At 51.7% G+C, this 25,569-nt stretch overlaps 1 protein-coding gene across 2 annotated transcripts in view; it reads left to right on the forward strand.

Moving 5' to 3' along the window:
• DHX37 (DEAH-box helicase 37) overlaps positions 1 to 25,569 on the forward strand; it is a 218,764-nt gene that overhangs the window by 167,716 nt on the left and 25,479 nt on the right. For both annotated transcript variants that reach the window (XM_075322468.1, XM_075322461.1), the window contains exons 19-23: positions 4,208 to 4,396; positions 10,704 to 10,828; positions 19,072 to 19,188; positions 19,266 to 19,438; positions 19,668 to 19,782. In XM_075322468.1, coding sequence (XP_075178583.1) covers positions 4,208 to 4,396; positions 10,704 to 10,828; positions 19,072 to 19,188; positions 19,266 to 19,438; positions 19,668 to 19,782 — 719 coding nt within the window. The remainder of the gene's footprint in view (positions 1 to 4,207; positions 4,397 to 10,703; positions 10,829 to 19,071; positions 19,189 to 19,265; positions 19,439 to 19,667; positions 19,783 to 25,569) is intronic.

Genomic DNA, 25,569 nt, shown 5'->3' on the forward strand with positions numbered 1-25,569 from the left:
CGTCCAAAGTAATGGACAGAATCGGACGTCCTCCCACATACCGGTCCCGCCATTCCATTGGGCCTTGTCGACTTACACCTGGGGATTGGCCCTTGGCCCCAGGGGTTGCATATTTAAAGGACACTTTCTTGCAAGATGGCCTGTTTTACCGCAATGCCGGCAGATGGGTTGTCCTGAAGAACAATAGCGATCGGTGGGTCTTCCTCGCAGTGGGGGACTCCTCCGGTTCCTCATCCACGGGACGTCCTCAGGGCAGTCAGCAAGCAGGATACGGTCTGTTGTCTTGGGCTCTGGAGCAAGCTGCATGACTTTGAGGATCTTTGCTACGTCCTCGCTGAGTCGCTGCACTTGGGAACGCAGGTCCTCTAGTGCACTAGGGGGCGCAACCTGCCCGTTGGCCTTTGCTGGAGTAAAGGAGGCAGGTTCCACTTCCAAGGAAGGGACACTGGCAGGTAGTACCGTCCGGGAAGAGTCTGAGGTTGCCGTGGGCTGCAACGCCTTGATAGCCCGGTCTTTTAGAGTTGCAAAGTCCGTATCAGCATGTTCAAGGGACCACAGGCGCAGTTGCTTGCGGTCCTCTGATGACAACAGGCCCTGTATGAACTGCTCTGTTAGCATCCGGTTTTCCTCTCTGGCACTGAGAAGTTCGACATGTTTTAATGTCCTTATTGCTGCTTGGAGTCTCAGGGCATAGTCCCTGATGTTATCCTGCGGTTCCTGCCTGCAGTTGTAGAACTCCATCCGCAGTTCCGCCTCAGTGCAGGTCTCAAATGCAAGTTTCAATTTGTCAAAGATGGTGGTTACTGACTCGCATTCAGCGTCTGACCAAGTTTCTGCTTCTAGCTCCGCTGCCCCTTTAAGCTGACCCAGTATAATGGATGCCCTTTGCTTGCCGGTTAAGGGATACATGTCCATTGAAGTAGTTAATTTCTTTTTGAACCCGGCTAATGTACCCGATTTGCCATTGTACTGGGGCATCCAGGTCGCGCCTGGGAGGTAGGGTAGCATGAGCGGCATGATCGGTGCCACCGCCGCAGCGTCTGTGCTCTGACTCTGTCCGGCAGCATCTCCGTTTTCTTGCGCTTCCATTTTAGTCCCCCTTGGTTAATTTCAGCAACCTTCTCTATGGGGATCCCGAGCGGCTCAGGAGCTCCTGAAGTCAGGCTACTGCTCGGTGTTTGGCTTCTCTGCAGATTCGCTGTGGGGGGGGCGAGCCAGGTTTTCCTGCGCACTTTTTCAAACTTTGCTCTCTTTTACAGCCAGAGTGATGGCGCAGTAGTTTTTACTTAGGCAAAACGGCGACATAGTTTATATACAATTTTAAACGGTTTAAGGCACACTGCACCCGGGGTTGCTGGGCCTAGTTTGTATCCTGTTCGTGACGCCAATTTGTAGAGCGCTGCCACACCCCAGGCCCTTGGGATACTCGGTTCCGGGTGGTGGATAATGGGGATCACTGTCACAGGTGGCCATGCCCGGTTCCGTTACCTGGGGGCGCTCGTTAACAGGGTTATTTTATATGTCACTTGTGACGCCATTGACTGGTTGCGGTAATAAGATGTCCCGCCGCTGCTGTGGTTTTAGGGACAGATGGTATAGCAGCAAGTGTGTTCGCACCCTCCGCCAGTAGGGGCTTAAGTCCCATGTAGGTGTGCTGCGCCTTGTGGTGCACCAGTAATAAACACGACACAGTTCTTGCAGATTAACTGGTAATTTACTCACAGGATGTTGCAAGTGCAATTTGCCACGGCTGGTCAACCGACTTTCCTTTGTCCCAGTGCTGACGTGAGTCCCAGTTGAGCCCTCCGTGCACATGCAGAGCTGATGGTCCCCTTGCCTGAAGCTGTTGGTGACCAGCGGTGCTCCGCTCCTTTCTTTTCCGGGCCCAGTATGACAGGCCTCGCGGTCCCTTGTGGGGTAGGCTACGTCTCTGTGCCCTCTCCCGGGTCCTATATATGAAGCTGTGTCCCTGAGCCTATGGGTGGTGTGGTACCCTGGAAGTCACCACACACGGCTGGATCAGCAGACCGCTTGGAGCTGTTGTCTACTCTGGGGTCCAGTACCCCCCTCGTGTATAGTGCCTGGGATCTATCTACCCTCAGGCTACTACCTCCTAGTCGCCTTTTGGGGGTCTCCTCACAATCCTCACACCCCTCTCACTCCCTGGCTCCTTTTAACTGTCACTCCTTCAACTGTCGTTTTTCCTCTCTGCCTAGCAACACCTGTTGCTTCCCACAAGCCACACCCCTTTCCCAGGCTAACAGCTAAGGGATTGGTTCTCACACCTGACCACTGTTAACCCTCTACATGCTGCGCCCAGGTCTCAGGGAATGTGCCCCTACCTGTGTGTGAGGTGTGGGTTGTCAGCAGAGGGTGTTCCAGAAAGCCTTAGCATCCTGCAGATCACTGGGGTAGCATATCCCAGGGTGCTGCAATAACCTATGTTTTAATCATTTAAACCTCCGCTATTTTTGATCCACTGCCGGTCCTACTAGTGATTGACGGCTATCTATATATGCACACTTACTTTATTTTTCGGACTTAGAGAGCGCACTTTTTTCCCCCAAATGTTGGGGGAAAGTAGGGGGTGCGTCTTATAGTCTGAATGTAGGGCATGGCTGCGGGGAATGAGGGTGCTGCAGTGGCGCAGGTCATCGGGGGCACGAGCAGGCTGCAGCAGCGCCTACCGTGACCACGTGGGCCTGCTCATTTCATATGGACGCCCATCATCCCACCCATCATCTCTCAGCGCCGAAGTCGATGCTGACAGGTGGACGGGATGATGGGCGGGGGATGCGCGCATACTAAACAGCCGGCGCGTATGATCACCCCTGGCAACTACAGCCTGGAGTGATCGTGTGGCTATATTCACTGCCCCCTCGCGCATCATCATCAGTGAGGGGTGCAGTGAATCAATATACTCACCAGCCACGGCTGTGTGTGGAGACTAGCGGTGCGCACAGCAATGACGTCATCGCTGTGCGCACTTGTCCACACACAGCCGTGGCCGGCACAGACAGGAGGACGAGCGATGCTGAAGGGATCATGGCCGGTTCCACACAGGTTAACGGCGCTCCTGCTGGCACAGACTGGAGGAGGAGCGATGCTGCGTGGAGCGAGGAAAGGTGAGTATGAACGTTTATTTTTTGTGTGCCACAGGATGGGGTATATAGCAGGATGCAGCCATATGCCAGGATGGGGGTATATGAGCAGGATGGGGCCATACACCAGGATGGGGTACATAGCATGATGTGGCCATATGCCAGAATGGGGTATATAGCAGGATGCGGCCATATGCCAGGATGGCAGTATATAGCAGGATGGGAGCTATACCAGGATGAGGGACATATTTATGCAAAGCAGGAGGATTATATACAAGGCAGGAGGATCATTACCAGGCTGGGGTACCCTAGTAGAGAATTTGGGGACATTACCCCCATAACAGTGTAAGCAGCAGATCCGTGCCCCATAACAGTGTGTCATGACCACATTTTTTGCTTAAAATTTTATTTTCCTATTTTCATCCTCTAAAACCAGGGTTCGTCTTATGGTCCGGTGCGTCTTATAGGCTGAAAAATACGGTAAATAAAGAAAAACTGTCAGTCACTGATAGGACCGTTTACTGGACTGCAAATCCAGGAAAGAGCAGACAACTAAATGATTAAAACACAGGTTATACTGAATCTTTTCTCCCAAATCTATCTATATATCCATGTACTCTGTTCCCCCTTCTCTATAACATGGAGCCTGCAGATTGGACTGCATTTTCATGGTCACAAGTTCCCTTTTAAATGTTGCTTGATCCAGCTGATATTAATGGCTAAGAAAGAGGTTGTCTGTTATTTGGAACAAAAGTCTTTTTCTCCAGAAACGCCATCTCGGATGTTATATGTTGATGTTTCAAAACAGTCCCATTCAAATGAATCTGATCGAGCTGCAATATCAGACAAGGTCTATGGACAATATTTGCACTGTGCTCGGCTATCTTAGTCCCATAGACGGTGAATAGTGCGGCAGTGCGTATGCGCGACCACTGCACCATTCACACAGGAGGGCAGGACCCCTCTTCTCTTGGTGGTTCGGGATCACCTATCAATCAAAATCTTATTCCTTATCCTGTGAGGCTTTTTTTCATGTTTATGACCATCTAAAGAATAAATATATTTGTGCAGATAAGTTTTTACTGAAAATATTCATCTTTCTACAGACTAAAAGCCATGCAGAAAGCTAAACTGAGTTGCCCAATCACACCCCTCGGAAGGACAATGGCATCTTTTCCAGTTTCACCTCGATATGCCAAGATGCTTTCTCTTGGAAAGCAGTATGATTGCTTACCATACGTTATCACTATTGTGGCAGCCATGACTGTCAGAGAGCTGTTTGAAGAGCTGGACAGGTAGGTGGCATGTTGTTAATATTTTTTACTGTTAGGAGTTGTACCAAGTGTGAGTTAGCAAGAATGAATTGAGCGACCGTCTGTACGATCGACCTACACTCCATTTACAGTGGGCTCTTCAGTGCCCAGTTTCTCGGGGTCCCAGTGGTCAGATCCCCGGCAATTGGGAAGAAGCTATCCCCAATCTTTTGGATAGCGAATAACTTCCAACCTTGGTACAACCCCTTTAAATTGTGTGCGTATATATAGTTTATATACTATTCCAATATATAAATAGCTTCAGTTCCTGAATACTTCACTAGGGTTTGTATATTCTTAGAAAGCTAAACACGATCTTTTTTTCTGTCATCATTTCTGTTTTTCTCTGACGCCTCATTGGGGGACACAGGACCATGGGTGTTATGCTGCCTATCCATAGGAGGACACTAAGTAGATGCAAAAGCATAGCTCCTCCTCTGCAGTATACACCCCCTGGCCGGGCCAGGCAAGCTCAGTTTTAGCTTAGTGTCTGTAGGAGGCACATCTTCTAAGGTTTTGTTATTTTTTTGAGGGCGACGGTTTCCTTTTGGGACCGATCTCCCACTACCATCAACGGGCGGGAACATGAAGCGTTGCCTACACATACCCCCTCCCGTGACGCTGGATCCTGGGCTGGACGACGGGTTCCACAGACACCGATTTTCCAAAGCCCAGGGTAGAGGCCTGTGCCCTATAGCCCAATTCCTCAGCCCCTCTCTGCAGGCTCTGAGATGAAGATGGCACCAATTCCTCAGCCCCTCTCCGCAGGCTCTGAGATGAAGATGGCACTGATTCCTCAGCCCCTCTCCGCAGGCTCTGAGATGAAGATGGCACTGATTCCTCAGCCCCTCTCTGCAGGCTCTGAGTGCAATATGACAACGACACAACAAGCTGGCTCTGCTATTTTCACTGCCTGGAAAGCAGGTGAGATCCCCCCTGACTGGTTTCCCAGGCAAAGGGAGAAAAGACGCTGCAGGGAAGGCTCCCAGGCCATTTACAGTATTTATGTGCAAGGAGCAAGGATCCTGCACACACAGTGTTAACTTTCTCTAGCTTGCTGTCTGGGGGGAAGTTCTCCTGTTTGCAGAAAGTCTTGCAGATAACTTCCCGGTGGCAGGGGGAGGGCCCAAGGCTCAGGGACTGCTGTGTATTATCTGCTCTGTTTATTTGCTCCAGCAAAAGCCGGCTGATAACCACCACCGACAAGCTGTGTGGTGACTGTAGAGAGAGGAAGGAAAACTCAGAAGCTCACTTCCCGCCGTTTTTTACTACCCACAGCAGGTGGGGGCACACTGACTCATCTTCCCGCTTTTTTAGCGCTAAGCCCCGCACCCCCGCGGCCGCGATAAGCCCCGCCTTCCCCCAGGGAGCGTGCGAGATCTTCAAAGAGCTTAAGCCTTCCTGCGGACAGGGTCATCGGCTGATTCTGGTGAGGTGCTTGCTATCAATTGTAGCTCTGCTGAGCATTGCTCCCCCTCCTGGCATACTCCTATTAGGAACATGCAGAATTCAAAAGGCACGAAGAGGGCTAAGGCTCACATACTCTATTATTCAGCCTGCACTGCCTGCCATGTTGAGCTACCACGTAAACACACCTCTTCTCTCTGTGTGTCCTGTGCCCCTATATCCCCCAAGACTTCCCTGCCACCACCGCCGCAACTGGCAGCCCAGAGCCTAGGGCCCCCAGCCCACCGGAATGGGCACAGTTTCTGTCCCAATCCATGGAAAAACTGTCACAGAACCTGGTTCTGGCTATGCAATGTCGTCCTCCACACCCTTCTGGGTCCCTGGACAGAACGCAGCCTGAGGATACCCCTATGGAGGATCCTTCTGAGGTAATCCGGGCACATGCTTCACCGGTTGTAGGGATCAGGAAAAGGGCACACGGCCGGGTGTCTCAAGCGGGCTCTCCCTCCGGAGCACACAGGGCAGGCTCTCCCACACACTCCACGGCTTCTGAAGAGCTGGAGGAGGGAGAATGCTGTTTGTACCAGGAGGATTCCTGGGTTCCTCCCTCTCTCCCTCCTTTGCCTCTGTGTGGGTCGCAAAGGCGATCTCGGTCTGGGCAGAATCCCTTAACACTTCGCTTGAGGAATCCCAGTTCACTCAGACCTTCACAGAGGTAACAGCTCAAATTGCCGCTGCGGCGGAGTACCTCATCCAGGCCTCCATGGACGCTGCTACCTGCGCAGCGTTTGCCGCCTCAAATACCATAGCCATCCGTAGAGCTCTCTGGCTCCAACAATGGCGAGCGGACTCTGCCTCCAAGAAGTCTCTCACGGGCCTTCCTTTTTTTCCAGACCGATTGTTTGGCGAACGTCTGGACAAGCTCATTTCTGACGCCACGGGAGGAAAGAGTACCTCCCTCCCCCAGCTGAAGCCCAGGACGTCCTTCACCAGACGTCCACAGTCCTCGTTCCGCTCCTTTCGGAATTCATTTGGTTGGTCGACATCCCGTGCTGTCCCCGCCACCAGCCGCGGACTACGCAGGGACTGACCTTCTTAGCCCTCCCCGAAACCCACTTCGTCATGGCAGCCTAGACCGAAACAGTCCAGGACTAGGGAGACTCGACCACGACGTTTTCCCCCCTCATGACTCCTTCGGCGCCCCGGAAGACGCACTCATTGTAGGAGGTCAACTGCGGCTCTTTCAACACATCTGGGGTGCTGCCTCAGACGACAAATGGGTGCGAGACCTTGTGTCTTCCGGTTACCACATAGAATTTCGGACCCGACCCCCGAGTCGGTTCTTTCTCTCAAACCCCCCAAAGACTCGAAAACGACGCAAAGTTTTTTTTCTCAGCAATCCACTCGCTCCAAACAGCAGGAGTGATAATACCTGTCCCAGACGACGAGAAGTTCGGGGGGTTTCATTCCAACCTCTTTGTGGTCCCCAAAAAGGATGGGTCAGTTCGACCCATCCTGGACCTCAAACACCTAAACAAACATGTGCACGTACGGAGATTCAGAATGGAGTCCCTAAGGTCCATTATTGCATCCATGGTCGAAGGGGAATTCCTCGCCTCCATAGACATCAAGGACGCGTACCTGCACATACCCATCACCCCAGATCACCAAAAGTTCCTACGCTTCGCAATTCAGGACTCACACTTTCAATTCGTAGCTCTACCCTTCGCCCTTGCCACCGCACCAAGGGTCTTCACCAGTCATGGCGGCCGCCATGAGCGTCCTTCACGCCAGGGGAGTAGTCGTTCTCCCTTACTTGGACGACCTCCTCATGAAGGCCCCCTCCTTCCGCGACTGCTCAGCCAGCGTACAAATCACTGTGGACACCCTATCCCGCTTAGGGTGGCTAGTGAATCTGGACAAATCATCCCCAATCCCATCACGATCCATCACCTTCCTGGGCATGTCCCTGGACACCCGTCGGGGCTTGATCCTTCTCCCTCAGGACAAGGCGTTCGCTGTTCAACGAGCGGTACGCTGCCTTCTGCGTCCTCCGTCTCCATTCGATTCAGCATGAAAGTGCTCGGCAGGATGGTGGCGGCTATGGAAGCAGTACCCTTTGCTCAACTGCACCTCCTCCCACTGCAGCTAGCCCTTCTAGCGGCCTGGGACAAGAGCCCCTTCTCCCTGGACAGACATCTTCACATGACTCCTTCAGTCAGGTACGCACTCCGCTGGTGGCTTCGGTCCTCATCCCTATCGAAGGGGAGATCTTTTCTCCCAGTGAACTGGCTGGTCCTGACCAGGGACGCCAGCCTCCTAGGCTGAGGAGCAGTGTACCTGCACCACACTGCTCAAGGACGTTGGAACCCCCAGGAGTCTTTCCTCCCCATCAACATCCTGGAACTCCGCGCGATCTTCCTCGCGCTCAGAGCGTTCAGCCCTCTGCTAGCGGGTCGTCAGATTCGAGTCCAATCTGACAATGTGACAGCTGTAGCCTGTATCAATCGACAGGGGGGCACCCGCAGCAAAGTGGCTTATCTCGAGGCCCACAAAATCCTCAGCTGGGCCGAATCGACGGGATCAGTGATATCAGCGGTACACATACCGGGGGTAGAGAACTGGGCAGCAGACTTTGAGTCGCCAAGGCCTGGCTGCCGGAGAATGGTCCCTCCACCCAGATGTGTTTCTACACATCTGCACTTGCTGGGGCACACCAGACGTGGACCTAATGGCCTCAAGGTTGAATGCAAAGGTACCCGCGTTCATAGCCAGGTCACGCGACCCGCAGTCCATCGGCGCGGATGCTCTAGTCTGCTCCTGGCACCACTTCCGCCTGCCTTTACATATTTCCACCTCTACCCCTGCTGCCGCGGGTAATCAGGAAGATCAAGGCAGAGGGAGTCCCGGTGACACTGATAGCACCGGACTGGCCCAGGCGCGCCTGGTACGTCAAATTAGTACAAATGCTCACAGACGCACCGTGGCGCCTTCCAGACATCCCAGACTTGCTGACCCAAGGGCCAATTTCCCATCAGAACTCCAGAGCCCTGAAGCTGACGGCATGGCCATTGAGACCTGGATATTAACAAGAGCGGGATTCTCCCCCGCGGTTATTGCCACCATGATCAGCGCCCGAAAGCCTGCTTCATCCCGCATTTACCACCGTACGTGGAAAATCTTCCTTTCATGGTGCAGGGAAACTAACGTCCAACCTATGCCTCTGGCCATCCCCAGAATTCTCGATTTTCTACAGTCTGGCTTGCAAGCGTGGTTGGCTCTCATTTCCCTTAAAGGGCAGGTCTCAGCGCTCTCAATCTTCTACCAATGCCGCCTGGTTCAAAAACCGCAAGTCAAGACCTTCCTCCAGGGCGTTTCCCATCTAGTTCCCCCGTACAAACGGCCGCTGGAACCATGGGACCTCAACCTCGTTCTGGACGGTCTCCAGAGGTCTCTCTTTGAACCTCTCAAGGAATCCTCCCTTGCTCTTCTGTCCTGGAAGGTAACATTCTTAGTGGAAATTACGTCCATCAGACGGGTTTCGGAGCTGGCAGCACTCTTGCCGCGAGCCTTTTCTGATCTTTCACCAGGACAAGGTGGTTCTGCGCCCTCTCCCGGATTTCCTTCCAAAGGTTCTTACCCCATTTCATTTGAACGAGGACATTGTCCTGCCTTCCTTTTGTCCACACCCTGTTCATAGGGTGGAAAGGTCTCTGCATTCGTTAGACCTCGTCAGAGCTCTCAGATATTACATATCCAGGACAGCCCCCTTTAGGAAAACGGACTCTTTGTTCGTCATTCCTGAGGGGCCTAAGAAGGGACAGGCAGCTTCAAAGGCGACGCTGGCTCGCTGGATTAGCTGTGCGATCCAGGAAGTCTACCGCTTGCAACTCAAGCCCATTCCTAGTGGGCTGCGGGCTCATTCCACGTGAGCAGTTGGCGCTTCGTGGGCCATTAGGCATCAGGCTTCAGTGGAACAGGTGTGTAAGGCTTTGACCTGGTCTAGCCTACATACATTTTCAAAGCATTACAGAGTCCATACCCAGGCTTCAGCTGAGGCAAATCTGGGTAGGAAAATTCTGCAAACGGCAGTAAAGCACCTCTCTCAGTAGGCGCTCCAGGCTGTCTGGGACTGGTTCCTAGTCCTTGGGTTGTGTTGTCTTCTTTTATGTTTCCCACCCATGGACTGCTTTAGGACGTCCCATGGTCCTGTGTCCCCCAATGAGGAGTCAGAGAAAAACGGATTTTTGTGTACTCACCGTAAAATTGTTTTCTCTTAGCCATCATTGGGGGACACAGCAACTACCCTGTTGCCCTGTTGGGCCTTGGTTCTCTCAGTACCTTATTTGCTTATGACTCTTTTATTCTCATGTTCCTCTATTGAGAAGTTTTTACTGTTTTTTTTTCTCCTACTGCTTGTGTACTAAAACTGAGTTTGCCTGGCCCGGCCAGGGGGTGTATACTGCAGAGGAGGAGCTATGCTTTTGCATCTACTTAGTGTCCTCCTATGGATAGGCAGCATAACACCCATGGTCATCTGTCCCCCAATGATGGCTAAGAGAAAACTATTTTACGGTGAGTACACAAAAATCCATTTATTATTGTGTGGACGCGGTGGATTACTTTGCGCAGACATTTCCTGTAATGCCCTTTGCCCTAAGAATGTTGTTACAGTTATAAACGTCCTCTGCTTTTTACACATAAAGATAACAGAGTATCTTGTGAGAAGAGGGGCTCTAATCTTTATAGACATTAGCAAGATTCTGCCTGCCTACAAAGATGATGTAAGAGGGAATAACCTAAGGATTCTCTGCACTGCGCAATTATTTACGGACTAGCTGTGAGGAATGTTTTATCATTTTGATTTTATTTATTTTCTTAGGCCTGCCCTTAATGATGAAGAGAATGTAATATTGAAAGGCAAAAAAGCCCGAGTGCTGCAGATGCAGAAGATATGGGCCGGACAGGGCCCTGCACAGAAACTTGGTGATCTTATGGTTCTGCTAGGTATGCAATTAGAGGATTATGTGAGATTTAGGTAGCTACATGGCTATTTAACACCATATGTTCTGTGGCCATTTAATACAATTTGAGTTCAGAGTACTGTGGTTATACACCCTGTCACTAAGCGGCTCAACAGTAGGTAGAAAACAAATTGTTGGCTTCGCCTGGTGGGCTGTACCTTTTCCTTAGGCACGAGGTAGCTCCATTTTAGCCTGTTGATTGTAGAAGGCAGATATGACCTTTTATCAGGTCTCTCTGTATGGTTTTCCATTTTTTTTTTGTTTTTGTTTTGGCTTTCTCCTTTGTGGTATGGTGTCCTACACCTTATGCTCCATGGCCATTTCCTTCTTATCCTGCCCTTCGTTTCATGGTCCCTTAAACCATTTCACATCTCTTCAGACCACTGCATTTGCTGATGTCTGTTCAAGGTGAAGCTGTAAAATCCCTTGGGTCTATCTGAATCGGTCATCCAGACCATGCTGAAGGCTCATAAGCCACAGTTTGCCAAGTGTTCATGCCATTTTTGACCTTCTTGGCTTTTATGATATAGAGGGAGTTCGATCCAATGCTTCTTTTCATTTTTAGGATTCTTCTTTTTTGAATCCGATATCCGTGGAGGTCTCCTCCTTACCTTCTTGAAAGGACAGGTATTTCTGCCCTTTGTCAAAAAAAGCTCCTCCTTCAGGCATCCGGTTGAGTCTTGGGACCTTATCCTTCTTCTTTCTTCACTCCTATAGTCTTTCTTGATCCTCTCCACAACATCTAGCCAAAGTAATTTTCATGGAAGGTGGCATTTCAGGTGAACATAAGCTCCATAGCTTTCTGTTCTTCCTGCTTTTTCTTGCAGATTTTCTTTGTTTTCCTTAGGATAAGGTGGTCTTGTGCCCTGTACAATTTTGCCAAGTTAATCTCAGATTTCCTCATCAATGAGGTCATCATCCTTCTCTTCTTTGGTCATCTCCAGCTCACAATCTCTGAGAGTGTTCTCTCCACTGTCTGTATCTGCAAATTGGTGTTGTAACTTATCCCTTCAATTGGAAGCCTTTTTAATTCTATTAGTGATACCTGATGGTCCGCATAGAATTCGGTCAGCCTCCGTGACGACCATTTCCAAATGGTTCACTTCTGTTTTGTGGAAGCCTATATAGTCAGAGGCTGTCCTTTTTGGGTCACTGCTCATTTCACTAAGGCCCTCAGGACTTCGTGGGCAGTTAGGTATCGGGCCTTGCATGTCAGGTTTCCAATGTTTTCTTTGTCGCTCCATTGGGAGACCCAGACAATTGGGGTGTATAGCTATGCCTCCGGAGGCCACACAAAGTATTACACTAAAAGTGTAAAGCCCCTCCCCTTCTGCCTATACACCCCCCGTGCTCCCACGGGCTCCTCAGTTTTCATGCTTTGTGCGAAGGAGGCAGACATCCACGCATAGCTCCACAGCTTAGTCAGCAGCAGCTGCTGACTATGTCGGATGGAAGAAAAGAGGGCCCATAACAGGGCCCCCAGCATGCTCCCTTCTCACCCCACTCTTGTCGGCGGTGTTGTTAAGGTTGAGGTATCCATTGCGGGTACGGAGGCTGGAGCCCACATGCTGTTTTCCTTCCCCATCCCCTTTAGGGCTCTGGGTGAAGTGGGATCCTAATCGGTCTCCAGGCACTGAGACCGTGCTCCATCCACAGCTCCTGGGGACTCTGCTGGATAAGGAGCCGAGTATCGTCAGGGACAAGGCCCTGCTACTTTGAGGTACTCTGTGTCCCCGTGGGGACCGCGCACAGAAACACTCCAGCATTGCTGGGTGTGTTAGTGCGCCGGGGACCGCAGCGCTGACCGCGCTTGTGCCATCACACACTGCAGCGTGGCTGGGTGTGTTAGTTTACTGGGGACTACCGCGCTGACCGCGCGCTGCCATTTCACACTGCAGCGCGGCTGGGAATGTTAGTTCGCCGGGGACTACCGCGCCGACCGCGCTTATACGCCGGCCGCGCTTATAACTTTAGTCCCCGGCTTTTGCGGCCTACTCTCACTCTTTTCCCGCCCCCAGGCCTGCCAGTCAGGGGAAGGGCGGGACGCTGTACAGGACGTCAGCACTGGGGCTGGAACATGCTTTGCATACTCCACCCCCCTCACTGTGCACAGTGGGGCACCAGATTCCCGCACTTTCTAGGGCACGCCCACGGCCCCCTCCTCTCCTCAAGACGCCGGCAGCCATTCCTGTCAGCTCTTCTGACGCTGGAGAGGGGAGACAAGCTCGGGGAGACCCAGGCAGGGATTCTGGTGACCACACAACCGCTTTGAGCGGGCGGTAAGCAGCACCTGAGGTGCTGGCCCCACTAGTGCAGAAGTGTACTTATAGATTATATGATTATAAGGCTATACTTTACACTGTATGGTGCACGGTTGATTTTTGGCTATATACCCTCCTGGATTGCTCAGAGGAGACAACAGCATGTCGTCCACAAGAAGCAAGGGTGCCAAAGCACAGGCTTACTATGCTGCCTGCGCCGCATGTACGGCTATACTGCCGGCAGGTTCCACTGACCCTCATTGTGTGCAATGCTCGGCCCCTGTGGCACTTACTCAGCCGGAGCCTCTGCTAAGGGTGGCCCAGGGGGAACCACCGGCTAACACTGTCCAGGTGACAGGGACGGAGTTTGCAGTTTTTACTGAAAGACTTTCTGAGACTATGGCTAAGATATTAGAAGCCTTGCAGTCCAGACCGGTATCTCAGACCATGGGCACTGTGGAATCATTGTTCCCTGGTCCCCCTCAGTTGGAACAACAATGTCCTCCCGGGGTGTCTCATAGATCCCAGGGAGAGGTCTCTGACACGGACCGCAGCCCCAGACCGCCTAAGCGAGCTCGCTGGGAAATTCCCTCGACATCATCACATTGTTCAGGGTCTCAGCGGGAGGACTCTCTGTATGATGAAGCGGAGGTGGCTGATCAGGATTCTGATCCTGAGGCCGCTCTCAACCTTGATACTCCTGATGGGGACGCCATAGTGAATGATCTTATCGCGTCCATCAATCAAATGTTGGATATTTCTCCCTCAGCTCCTCCAGTAGAGGAGTCAGCTTCTCAGCAGGAGAAATTCCGTTTCAGGTTTCCCAAGCGTACAACGAGTATGTTTCTGGACCACTCTGACTTCAGAGAGGCAGTCCAGAAACACCGAGCTTGTCCAGATAAGCGTTTTTCCAAGCGCCTTAAGGATACACGTTATCCCTTCCCCCCTGACGTGGTCAAGGGCTGGACTCAGTGTCCCAAGGTGGATCCTCCAATCTCCAGACTAGCGGCTAGATCCATAGTTGCAGTTGAAGATGGGGCTTCACTCAAGGATGCCACTGACAGACAGATGGAGCTCTGGTTGAAATCCATCTATGAAGCTATCGGCGCGTCTTTTGCTCCAGCATTCGCAGCCGTATGAGCACTCCAAGCTATCTCAGCGGGTCAAGCGCAAATTGACGCACTCACACGTACGTCTGCGCCGCAAGTGGCGTCCATAACCTCTCAAACGTCGGCATTTGCGTCCTACGCTATTAATGCTGTCCTGGACTCTGCGAGCCGTACGGCGGTTGCAGCCGACAATTCGGTGGCAATACGCAGGGCCTTGTGGCTACGGGAATGGAAGGCAGATTCGGCTTCCAAAAAGTGCTTAACCAGTTTGCCATTTTCTGGCGACCGTTTGTTTGGTGAGAGATTGGATGAAATCATCAAACAATCCAAGGGAAAGGAAACATCCTTACCCCAGGCCAAACCAAACACATCCCAACAGAGGAGGGGACAGTCGAGGTTTCGGTCCTTTCGGGGTGCGGGCAGGTCCCAATTCTCCTCGTCCAAAAGGCCTCAGAAGGATCAGAGGAACTCCGATTCATGGCGGTCTAAGTCACGCCCTAAAAAGACCGCCGGAGGTGCCGCTACCAAGGCGGCTTCCTCATGACTTACGGCCTCCTCACACCGCATCCTCGGTCGGTGGCAGGCTCTCCCGCTTTTGCGACACCTGGCTGCCACAGGTAAAAGACCGTTGGGTGAGAGACATTTTGTCTCACGGTTACAGGATAGAGTTCAGCTCTCGTCCTCCGACTCGATTCTTCAGAACATCTCCGCCTCCCGAGCGAGCCGATGCTCTTCTGCAGGCGGTGGGCACTCTGAAGGCAGAAGGAGTGGTGGTCCCGGTTCCTCTTCAGCAACAGGGTCACGGTTTTTACTCCAACCTGTTTGTGGTTCCAAAGAAGGACGGGTCTTTCCGTCCTGTCCTGGACCTAAAACTGCTCAACAAACACGTAAAGACCAGGCGGTTCCGGATGGAATCCCTCCGCTCCGTCATCGCCTCAATGTCCCAAGGAGATTTCCTTGCATCGATCGATATCAAAGATGCTTATCTCCACGTACCGATTGCTCCAGAGCATCAGCGCTTCCTGCGCTTCGCCATAGGAGACGAACACCTTCAGTTCGCGGCACTGCCGTTCGGCCTGGCGACAGCCCCACGGGTTTTCACCAAGGTCATGGCTACAGTAGTTGCGGTCCTCCACTCTCAGGGTCACTCGGTGATACCTTACTTAGACGATCTACTTGTCAAGGCACCCTCTCAAGAGGCATACCAACACAGCCTCAACGTTACTCTGGAGACTCTCCAGAGTTTCGGGTGGATCATCAATTTTCCAAAGTCAAATCTGACACCGGTCCAATCGCTGACATATCTTGGCATGGAGTTTCATACTCTCTCAGCGATAGTGAAGCTTCCGCTGAACAAACAGCGGTCACGGCAGACAGGGTTGCAATCTCTCCTTCAAGGTCAGTCACACCCCTTGAGGCGCCTCATGCACTTCCTGGGGAAGATGGTGGCAGCAATGGAGGCAGTCCCTTTCGCGCAGTTTCACCTGCGTCCTCTTCAATGGGACATCCTACGCAAATGGGACAGGAAGCCGACGTCCCTCGACAGGAACGTCTCCCTCTCTCAGGCAACCAAAGCTTCCCTTCGGTGGTGGCTTCTTCCCACTTCATTATCGAAGGGGAAATCCTTCCTACCCCCATCCTGGGCGGTGGTCACGATGGACGCGAGTCTGTCAGGGTGGAGAGCAGTCTTTCTCCACCACAGGGCTCAGGGTACGTGGACTCAGCAAGAGTCCTCACTTCAGATCAATGTTCTGGAGATCAGGGCAGTGTATCTTGCCCTAAAAGCGTTCCAGCAGTGGCTGGAAGGCAAGCAGATCCGAATTCAGTCGGACAACTCGACAGCGGTGGCTTACATCAACCACCAAGGCGGAACACGCAGTCGGCAAGCCTTCCAGGAAGTCCGGCGGATTTTGATGTGGGTGGAAGCCACGGCCCCCACCATCTCCGCAGTTCACATCCCGGGCGTGGAAAACTGGGAAGCAGACTTTCTCAGTCGCCAGGGCATGGACGCAGGGGAATGGTCCCTTCACCCGGACGTGTTTCAGGAGATATGTTGCCGCTGGGGGATGCCGGACGTCGACCTAATGGCGTCCCGGCACAACAACAAGGTCACGGCATTCATGGCACGATCTCACGATCACAGAGCTCTGGCGGCAGACGCCTTAGTTCAGGATTGGTCGCAGTTTCAACTCCCTTATGTGTTTCCTCCTCTGGCACTGTTGCCCAGAGTGTTACGCAAGATCAGGGCCGACTGCCGCCGCGCCATCCTCGTCGCTCCAGACTGGCCGAGGAGGTCGTGGTACCCGGATCTGTGGCATCTCACGGTCGGCCAACCGTGGGCACTACCAGACCGACCAGACTTGCTGTCTCAAGGGCCGTTTTTCCATCTGAATTCTGCGGCCCTCAACCTGACTGTGTGGCCATTGAGTCCTGGATCTTAGCGTCTTCAGGATTATCTCAAGAGGTCATTGCCACTATGAGACAGGCTAGGAAACCAACGTCCGCCAAGATCTACCACAGGACGTGGAGAATATTCCTGTCGTGGTGCTCTGCTCAGGGTTTTTCTCCCTGGCCATTTGCCTTGCCCACTTTTCTGTCCTTTCTTCAATCCGGATTGGAAAAGGGTTTGTCGCTCGGCTCCCTTAAGGGACAAGTCTCTGCGCTCTCTGTGTTTTTTTCAGAAGCGCCTGGCCAGACTTCCACAGGTACGCACGTTCCTGCAGGGGGTTTGTCACATCGTCCCTCCTTACAAGCGTCCGTTAGAACCCTGGGATCTGAACAGGGTGCTGATGGTTCTTCAGAAACCACCGTTCGAGCCAATGAGGGATATTTCTCTCGCACGCCTTTCGCAGAAAGTGGTTTTCCTAGTAGCAGTCACTTCACTTCGGAGAGCGTCTGAGCTAGCAGCGTTGTCATGCAAAGCCCCTTTCCTGGTGTTTCACCAGGACAAGGTGGTTCTGCGTCCGGTTGCGGAATTTCTCCCTAAGGTGGTATCCCCTTTTCATCTCAATCAGGATATCTCCTTACCCTCTTTTTGTCCTCATCCAGTTCACCAATGTGAAAAGGATTTGCACTTGTTAGATCTGGTGAGAGCACTCAGATTCTACATTTCTCGTACGGCGCCCCTGCGCCGCTCGGATGCACTCTTTGTCCTTGTCGCTGGCCAGCGTAAAGGGACACAAGCTTCCAAATCAACCCTGGCTCGGTGGATCAAGGAACCAATTCTCGAAGCTTATCGTTCCTCGGGGCTTCCGGTTCCCTCAGGGCTGAAGGCCCATTCTACCAGGGCCGTGGGAGCGTCCTGGGCCTTGCGGCACCAGGCTACGGCTCAGCAGGTGTGTCAGGCAGCTACCTGGTCGAGCCTGCACACTTTCACGAAACACTATCAGGTGCATACCTATGCTTCGGCAGATGCCAGCCTAGGTAGGCGAGTCCTTCAGGCGGCGGTTGCCCACCTGTAGGACGGAGCCGTTACGGCTCTATTATGAGGTATTATTTACCCACCCAGGGACTGCTTTTGGACGTCCCAATTGTCTGGGTCTCCCAATGGAGCGACAAAGAAGAAGGGAATTTTGTTTACTTACCGTAAATTCCTTTTCTTCTAGCTCCAATTGGGAGATCCAGCACCCGCCCCTGTTTTTTTGTGTACACATGTTGTTCATGTTGAATGGTTTCAGTTCTCCGATATTCCTTCGGATTGAATTTACTTAAACCAGTTTATAATTTTTTCCTCCTTCTTGCTTTTGCACCAAAACTGAGGAGCCCGTGGGAGCACGGGGGGTGTATAGGCAGAAGGGGAGGGGCTTTACACTTTTAGTGTAATACTTTGTGTGGCCTCCGGAGGCATAGCTATACACCCCAATTGTCTGGGTCTCCCAATTGGAGCTAGAAGAAAAGGAATTTACGGTAAGTAAACAAAATTCCCTTCTTTCCAGGGCCTCCGTCCATATTTTCCTCAGGTTTCATAGTGCTGCTCTATGCGTTCTGCATATGACAGTTTTGCGCGTAGGTCCAACTACTCCTTTCTGTGTGAATCAATATTGGATCTAACCATAGTGTATAGATCAAATTCTCTTACCCATAGACCTTGTCTGAATAACAACTTCTGAGAATGTTTCCATTTAAAAAAAAAAAAAAAAAAATGAAGAAATGTCCTAAAAGCATAGCTATATTTGGTTAGTTGCGTAAATATTTCATATATTGTGTGACACTAGATTATTAGTAGTGATAGTGACACTGGAAACAATAATCTAATATATAAAGCTCTGTGTGTGTGTGTGTGTGTGTGTGTGTGTGTGTGTGTCCATGTGTCCATGTCCGCTAAAGGAATCCGCACTGTCGCATTTACAATCACGAAAATTTTGCACAGACACTCCATGTGACTCAGGGAACGTCATAGGCTATGTTTGGGAGGAAAAATGTAACCCCGTGCTTTCCAGTTACTCTACAAAAATCCTGCAGCCATTAAGTGAATGGAGCTGGGAGCTGTAGACTATAAATAGCAACTGTCAGTGGTTGCTAGGAACAAAATAAACTGTTAGTATAAGATAGGATAGATGGATAGAGAGAGAGACACAAAAAGACAGACAGACATAGAGAGACAGACCTAGAGAGACAGCCCGAGCAAAGAGAGAGCGAGACAGCCGGGCAAAGAGAGAGAGAGCGACAGCCGGGCAAAGAGATTGAGACAGACTGATGCAAATACAGAGAGATAGAAACAGACAGACAAGGAAAGAGACAGACAGCGACACACAGACAGAGACTGGGAGAGAGACAGAGAGAGTTACTATCCGGGCAACACCGGATACTACAGCTAGTTCCTGTATATAATCTTTTTGTAAATTTCATTTTTGCAGGTGCTGTCGGTGCATGTGAATATTCAGGATTAATGCCCAAATTTTGTGAACGTAATGGCCTCAGATTTAAAGCCATGATGGAGATTAGGCGTTTACGAGGACAGCTAACCACAGCAGGTAAGGAGAATTCTAGCATCCTAAATCAGGACGTCATGTCATGTTATAGCTAACAATCGGTCTTCTTCCTTCTACAGTGAACTCATTGTGCCCTGAAGTCTCCATCTTCCTTGATTCTAAGATGCCACCCCCTACAGAAAGCCAAGTGAACTATCTGAGGCAAATTGTAATGTCTGGTTTGGGCGATCACATAGCCAGACGGATTCGTCCTGAAGAACTTCTTGATGAGAAATGGAGGAATGCTTACAAGGTGAACAGACATACTCATTGCATGCAGTGACTCTGCTGTTTTGCTATGTGTTTCTTTCTTCCATCCATCATCTGATAATGATTTATCGCCTTTGTCCAGTGTCCTCATTATTTTGGCCACCAGTAGTAATCCTTCTGTTTCTTTGCTTTAGAGGAAAAATTCAATGCTCTGATTTGTTTTTTACATTTATATAGTTGAATCCATCAATAAACAATTTTTTTCTCCCCAGACTTCTCTTTTGGAAGATCCCGTTTTTATTCATCCAAATTCTGCTCTCTTTAGACAACTTCCTGATTTTGTGGTTTTTCAAGAAATAGTGGAAACAAGCAAGATGTACATGAAGGGTAAAGGGCAGTCTTGACTCGGGGACCGTTACTTTGTTTCCTTCCTGTTTAGTTTTTATAAAGCACCTGTCGCCATACCGGCCTGGTTGAGTAACCGCTTGTATTCTTTATGACACACCTATTCTGGAACATCTTTTCATACAGTTCTGCGTTGTACCCATCCTATGTTAATCCTCCTGGAAATTTCTGAATTAACAACCGGGTGATGCTATTTTTGTTTTTTTTGTTTTTTTTGTCAAAAAGCGGTGGAACACAATTTCTGGGAGGTGCAACATAAGTACTGTGTATTGCAGAGATGTTTGAAAAGATGCTCCTCAATTGTTATTTAATGAGAGATACATGAATCTGTCTAGATAGACATGGCAGGATATCTGAAAAGTCTGCATTTGATAGAAAGTTAAGTGACCCAAGGGCATGTTTCGGATTCTTAAACATTATCTCCCTCCCCCCCAAAAAAATACAAAAAAATATAATTTGTTGCTTCCTGTAAACATGAGTGGATGACCATGTATGACTCAATTTTAAAAGAGAACCAGTCATCGCGAATTTGCATGTTAAAGTAAAGGCATGGTGATAATGGTGGTGCTATACAGAGTAAATAGATTTAGTGAAGAAATATGCATCCTTGTTATTCTTTAATACCCAATTAAAGTTTGGGTGTAATATGGTTTTGGTGCATTGGGACCGAACTCTGGGTTTTCAGCTACTGTCTGTATCCGCCTTCTTTTTTAAGGTTTGCCCCTGCGAACTTATAAATCACGAGCCGATATCTAAATCTGCACATGCTCTGCCACTAGCATAATTTTACTGAAGACCACCAAGAGGTCAATTTGTGCAAGTGCCCCCACTGGCACCTTTTACTAAAGTCTGCCAGTGGAGCAATCTGCACAAGCACTGACCGCAGCGATAACTGCACTGGAAGAAGCTGTAAAAAAAAAGGAAGCAGAGGGGCAGGAGCTGAGGACCCTATCTATCTACAGTCCCACCCTAATGCACTAAAAGCGTATTACAGTCAAACTTTAAATGCAGATTAAAGAACAACCAGAAAGGGGGATTTCTTTGTCGCTCCATTGGGAGACCCAGACAATTGGGTGTATAGGCTATGCCTCCGGAGGCCGCACAAAGTATTACACTTAAAAGTGTTAAGCCCCTCCCCTTCTGCCTATACACCCCCCGTGCTCCCACGGGCTCCTCAGTTTTTTGCTTTGTGCGAAGGAGGTCAGACACGCACGCACAGCTCCACAGATTGGTCAGCAGCAGCTGCTGACCATGTCGGATGGAAGAAAAGTGGGCCCATATAGAGCCCCCAGCATGCTCCCTTCTCACCCCACTCTTGTCGGTGGTGTTGTAAGGTTGAGGTATCCATTGCGGGTACGGAGGCTGGAGCCCACATGCTGTTTTCCTTCCCCATCCCCCTCAGGGCTCTGGGTGAAGTGGGATCCTATCGGTCTCCAGGCACTGAGACCGTGCTTCATCCACAACTCCTGTGGAGCCTGCTGGATAGGAGCCGGGTATCGTTCAGGGACATGGCCCTGCTACTTGGAGGTACTCTGTATCCCTGTGGGGACAGCGCACAGCAACACTCCAGCTTTGCTGGGTGTGCTAGTGCACCGGGGACCACGGCGCTGACCGGGTTAATATGTGCCATTACACACTCAGCGTTGCTGAGTGTGTTTATGTATAGGGACTGCCGCACTGACCGCCGCGGCCATGGAAACACTGCGGCGCGGCTGGGACTTGTAGTGCGCCGGGGACTTTCACGCCGGCCGCGCTTTTACGGCGGCCGCGTTTATTACTAGAGTCCCCGGCTTTTTGCGGCCTAGTTTCCTTCCCTCCCGCCCACAGCCCTGACAGGCAGGGGAAGGGCGGGACGCTGCACAGAACGAGCAGCACTGAGGGCTGGAGCATGCTTTGCATACTCCACCCCTCTCACTGTGCACAGTGCGGGCACCAGTTCCCGCTCTTTCTGGGTCACGCCCACGGCTCCCTCCTCTCCTCAGGACGCCGGCAGCCATTCCTGTCAGCTCCTCGGACGCTGCAGAGGGGGACAAAGTCTGGGAGACCCAGGCAGGGACTCTGGTGGCCTCACAACCGCTTTAGGCGGGTGGTAAGCAGCACCTGTGGTGCTAGCCCCATTGTGCAGAAGTGTAACATTATATGTTTATGGTATATATGTTTTACACTGTATGGTGCACAGTTGATTTCTGGCTATATACCCCATTGTGTTACTCAGGGAAGATAATAGCATGGCGCCCACGAAAGGCAGGGGTGCCAAAACACAGGCTTATTATGTTGCCTGCGCCGCATGTACGACCCCCGCTACCGGCAGGTTCCACTGACCCTCATTGTGTGCACTGTTCGGCCCCTGTGGCACTTACTCAGCCGGAGCCTCTGCTAAGAGGGGCCCAAGGGGAGCCACCTGCTAACACTGTTCAGGTGACGGGGACGGAGTTTGCAAAACTCTCTGAGACTATGGCTAAGATACTAGAAGCCTTGCAGTCCAGGCCGGTATCTCAGCACAGGGACTCTGTTGAATCTTTGTTCCCTAGCTCACCTCAGCTGGACCAACAATGTCCTCCCGGGGTATCTCATGGATCCCAGGCTGAGGGTTCTGACACAGACCCCAGCCCCTGACCGACTAAGCGAGCTCGCTTAGATTTTCCCTCGACATCATCATATTGTGCAGGGTCTCAGAGGGGGGAATCTCTGGTTGATGATGCGGAGACAGCTGATCAGGATTCTGATCCTGAGGCCGCTCTCAATCTTGATACTCCGGACGGGGACGCCATAGTGAACGACCTTATTGCGTCCATCAATCGTATGTTGGATATTTCTCCCTCAGCTCCTCCGGTGGAGGAGTCAGCTTCTCAGCAGGAGAAATTCCGTTTCAGGTTTCCCAAGCGTACACCGAGTATGTTTCTGGACCACTCTGATTTCAGAGAGGCAGTCCAGTATCACCATGCTTGTCCAGATAAGCGTTTTTCTAAGCGCCTTAAGGATACACGTTATCCTTTTCCCCCTGACGTGGTCAAAAGTTGGGCTCAGTGTCCCAAAGTGGATCCTCCAATCTCCAGACTGGCAGCTAGATCCATACTTGCAGTGGAAGATGGGGCTTCACTCAAAGATGCCACTGACAGGCAGATGGAACTCTGGTTGAAATCCATCTATGAAGCTATCGGCGCTTCTTTTGCCCCAGCGTTCGCAGCCGTATGGGCGCTACAAGCTATCTCAGCAGGTCAAGCGCAAATTGACGCAGCCACACGCACGTCCGCGCCACAGGTGGCGTCCATAACCACTCAGACGTCGGCATTTGCGTCTTACGCTATTAATGCTGTCCTGGACTCTGCGAGCCGTACGGCGGTTGCAGCCGCCAATTCGGTGGTACTCCGCAGGGCCTTGTGGCTACGGGAATGGAAGGCAGATTCTGTTTCCAAAAAGCGCTTAACCAGTTTGCCAATTTCTGGCGACCGATTGTTTGGCGAGCGTTTGGATGAAATCATCAAACAATCCAAGGGAAAGGATACATCCTTACCCCAGCCCAAACCGAACATACCCCAACAGAGGAAGGGGCAGTCGAGGTTTCGGTCCTTTCGGGGCGCGGGCAGGTCCCAATTCTCCTCGTCCAAAAGGCCTCAGAAAGATCAAAGGAACTCTGACGCATGGCGGTCTAAGTCACGTCCTAAAAAGGCCACCGGAGGTGCCGCTACCAAAGCGGCTTCCTCATGACTTTCGGCCTCCTCACTCCGCATCTTCGGTCGGTGGCAGGCTCTCCCGCTTTTGCGACGCCTGGCTGCCACGGGTAAAAGACCGTTGGGTGAGAGACATTCTGTCTCACGGTTACAAGATAGAGTTCACCTCTCGTCCCCCGACTCGATTCTTCAGGTCATCCCCGCCTCCCGAGCGAGCCGAGGCTCTTCTGCAGGCGCTGGGCACTCTGAAGGCAGAAGGAGTGGTGGTCCCTGTTCCTCTTCAGCAACAGGGCCACGGTTTTTACTCCAACCTGTTTGTGGTCCCAAAGAAGAACGGGTCTTTCCGTCCTGTCCTGGACCTGAAACTTCTCAACAAACACGTAACGACCAGGCGGTTCCGGATGGAATCCCTCCGCTCCGTCATCGCCTCAATGTCCCAAGGAGATTTCCTTGCATCGATCGATATCAAAGATGCTTATCTCCACGTACCGATTGCTCCAGAGCACCAGCGCTTCTTGCGCTTCGCCATAGAAAACGAACACCTGCAGTTCGTGGCACTGCCGTTCGGCCTGGCAACAGCCCCACGGGTTTTCACCAAGGTTATGGCTACTGTAGTAGCGGTCCTCCACTCTCAGGGTCACTCGGTGATCCCTTACTTGGACGATCTCCTGATCAAGGCACCCTCTCAAGAGGCATGCCAACACAGCCTCGACGCTACCCTGGAGACTCTCCAGAGTTTCGGGTGGATCATCAATTTTCCAAAGTCAAATCTGACACCGGCCCAATCGCTCACATACCTTGGCATGGAGTTTCATACCCTCTCAGCGATAGTGAAGCTTCCGCTGATCAAGCAGCGGTCACTACAGACAGGGGTACAATCTCTCCTTCAAAGCCAGTCACACCCCTTGAGGTGCCTCATGCACTTCCTGGGGAAGATGGTGGCAGCAATGGAGGCAGTTCCTTTCGCGCAGTTTCACCTGCGTCCTCTTCAATGGGACATCCTACGCAAATGGGACAGGAAGCTGACGTCCCTCGACAGGAACGTCTCCCTCTCTCAGGCGACCAAAGCTTCCCTTCGGTGGTGGCTTCTTCCCACTTCATTATCGAAGGGGAAATCCTTCCTACCCCCATCCTGGGAGGTGGTCACGACGGACGCGAGTCTGTCAGGGTGGGGAGCGGTTTTTCTCCACCACAGGGCTCAGGGTACGTGGACCCAGCAAGAGTCCTCGCTTCAGATCAATGTTCTGGAAATACGGGCAGTGTATCTTGCCCTGAAAGCGTTCCAGCAGTGGCTGGAAGGCAAGCAGATCAGAATTCAGTCGGACAATTCCACAGCGGTGGCATACATCAACCACCAAGGCGGCACACGCAGTCGGCAAGCCTTCCAGGAAGTCCGGCGGATTTTGATGTGGGTGGAAGCCACGACCTCCACCATCTCTGCAGTTCACATTCCAGGCGTGGAAAACTGGGAAGCAGATTATCTCAGTCGCCAGGGCATGGACGCAGGGGAATGGTCCCTTCACCCGGACGTGTTTCAGGAGATCTGTTGCCACTGGGGGGTGCCGGACGTCGACCTCATGGCGTCCCGGCACAACAACAAGGTACCGACGTTCATGGCACGGTCTCAAGATCCCAGAGCTCTGGCGGCAGACGCCTTAGTTCAGGATTGGTCGCAGTTTCAGCTCCCTTATGTGTTTCCTCCGCTGGCACTGTTGCCCAGAGTGTTACGCAAGATCAGGGCCGACTGCCGCCGCGTCATCCTCGTCGCTCCAGACTGGCCGAGGCGGTCGTGGTACCCGGATCTGTGGCATCTCACGGTCGGCCAACCGTGGGCACTACCAGACCGACCAGACTTGCTATCTCAAGGGCCGTTTTTCCATCTGAATTCTGCGGCCCTCAACCTGACTGTGTGGCCATTGAGTCCTGGATCCTAGCGTCTTCAGGGTTATCTCAAGACGTCGTTGCCACTATGAGACAGGCTAGGAAACCAACGTCCGCCAAGATCTACCACAGGACGTGGAAAATTTTCCTGTCGTGGTGCTCTGCTCAGGGTTTTTCTCCCTGGCCTTTTGCCTTGCCCACTTTTCTGTCCTTCCTT

This window comes from Anomaloglossus baeobatrachus, chromosome 1, assembly GCF_048569485.1.
Source record: "Anomaloglossus baeobatrachus isolate aAnoBae1 chromosome 1, aAnoBae1.hap1, whole genome shotgun sequence".
NCBI classification, from domain to species: Eukaryota; Metazoa; Chordata; class Amphibia; order Anura; family Aromobatidae; genus Anomaloglossus; species Anomaloglossus baeobatrachus.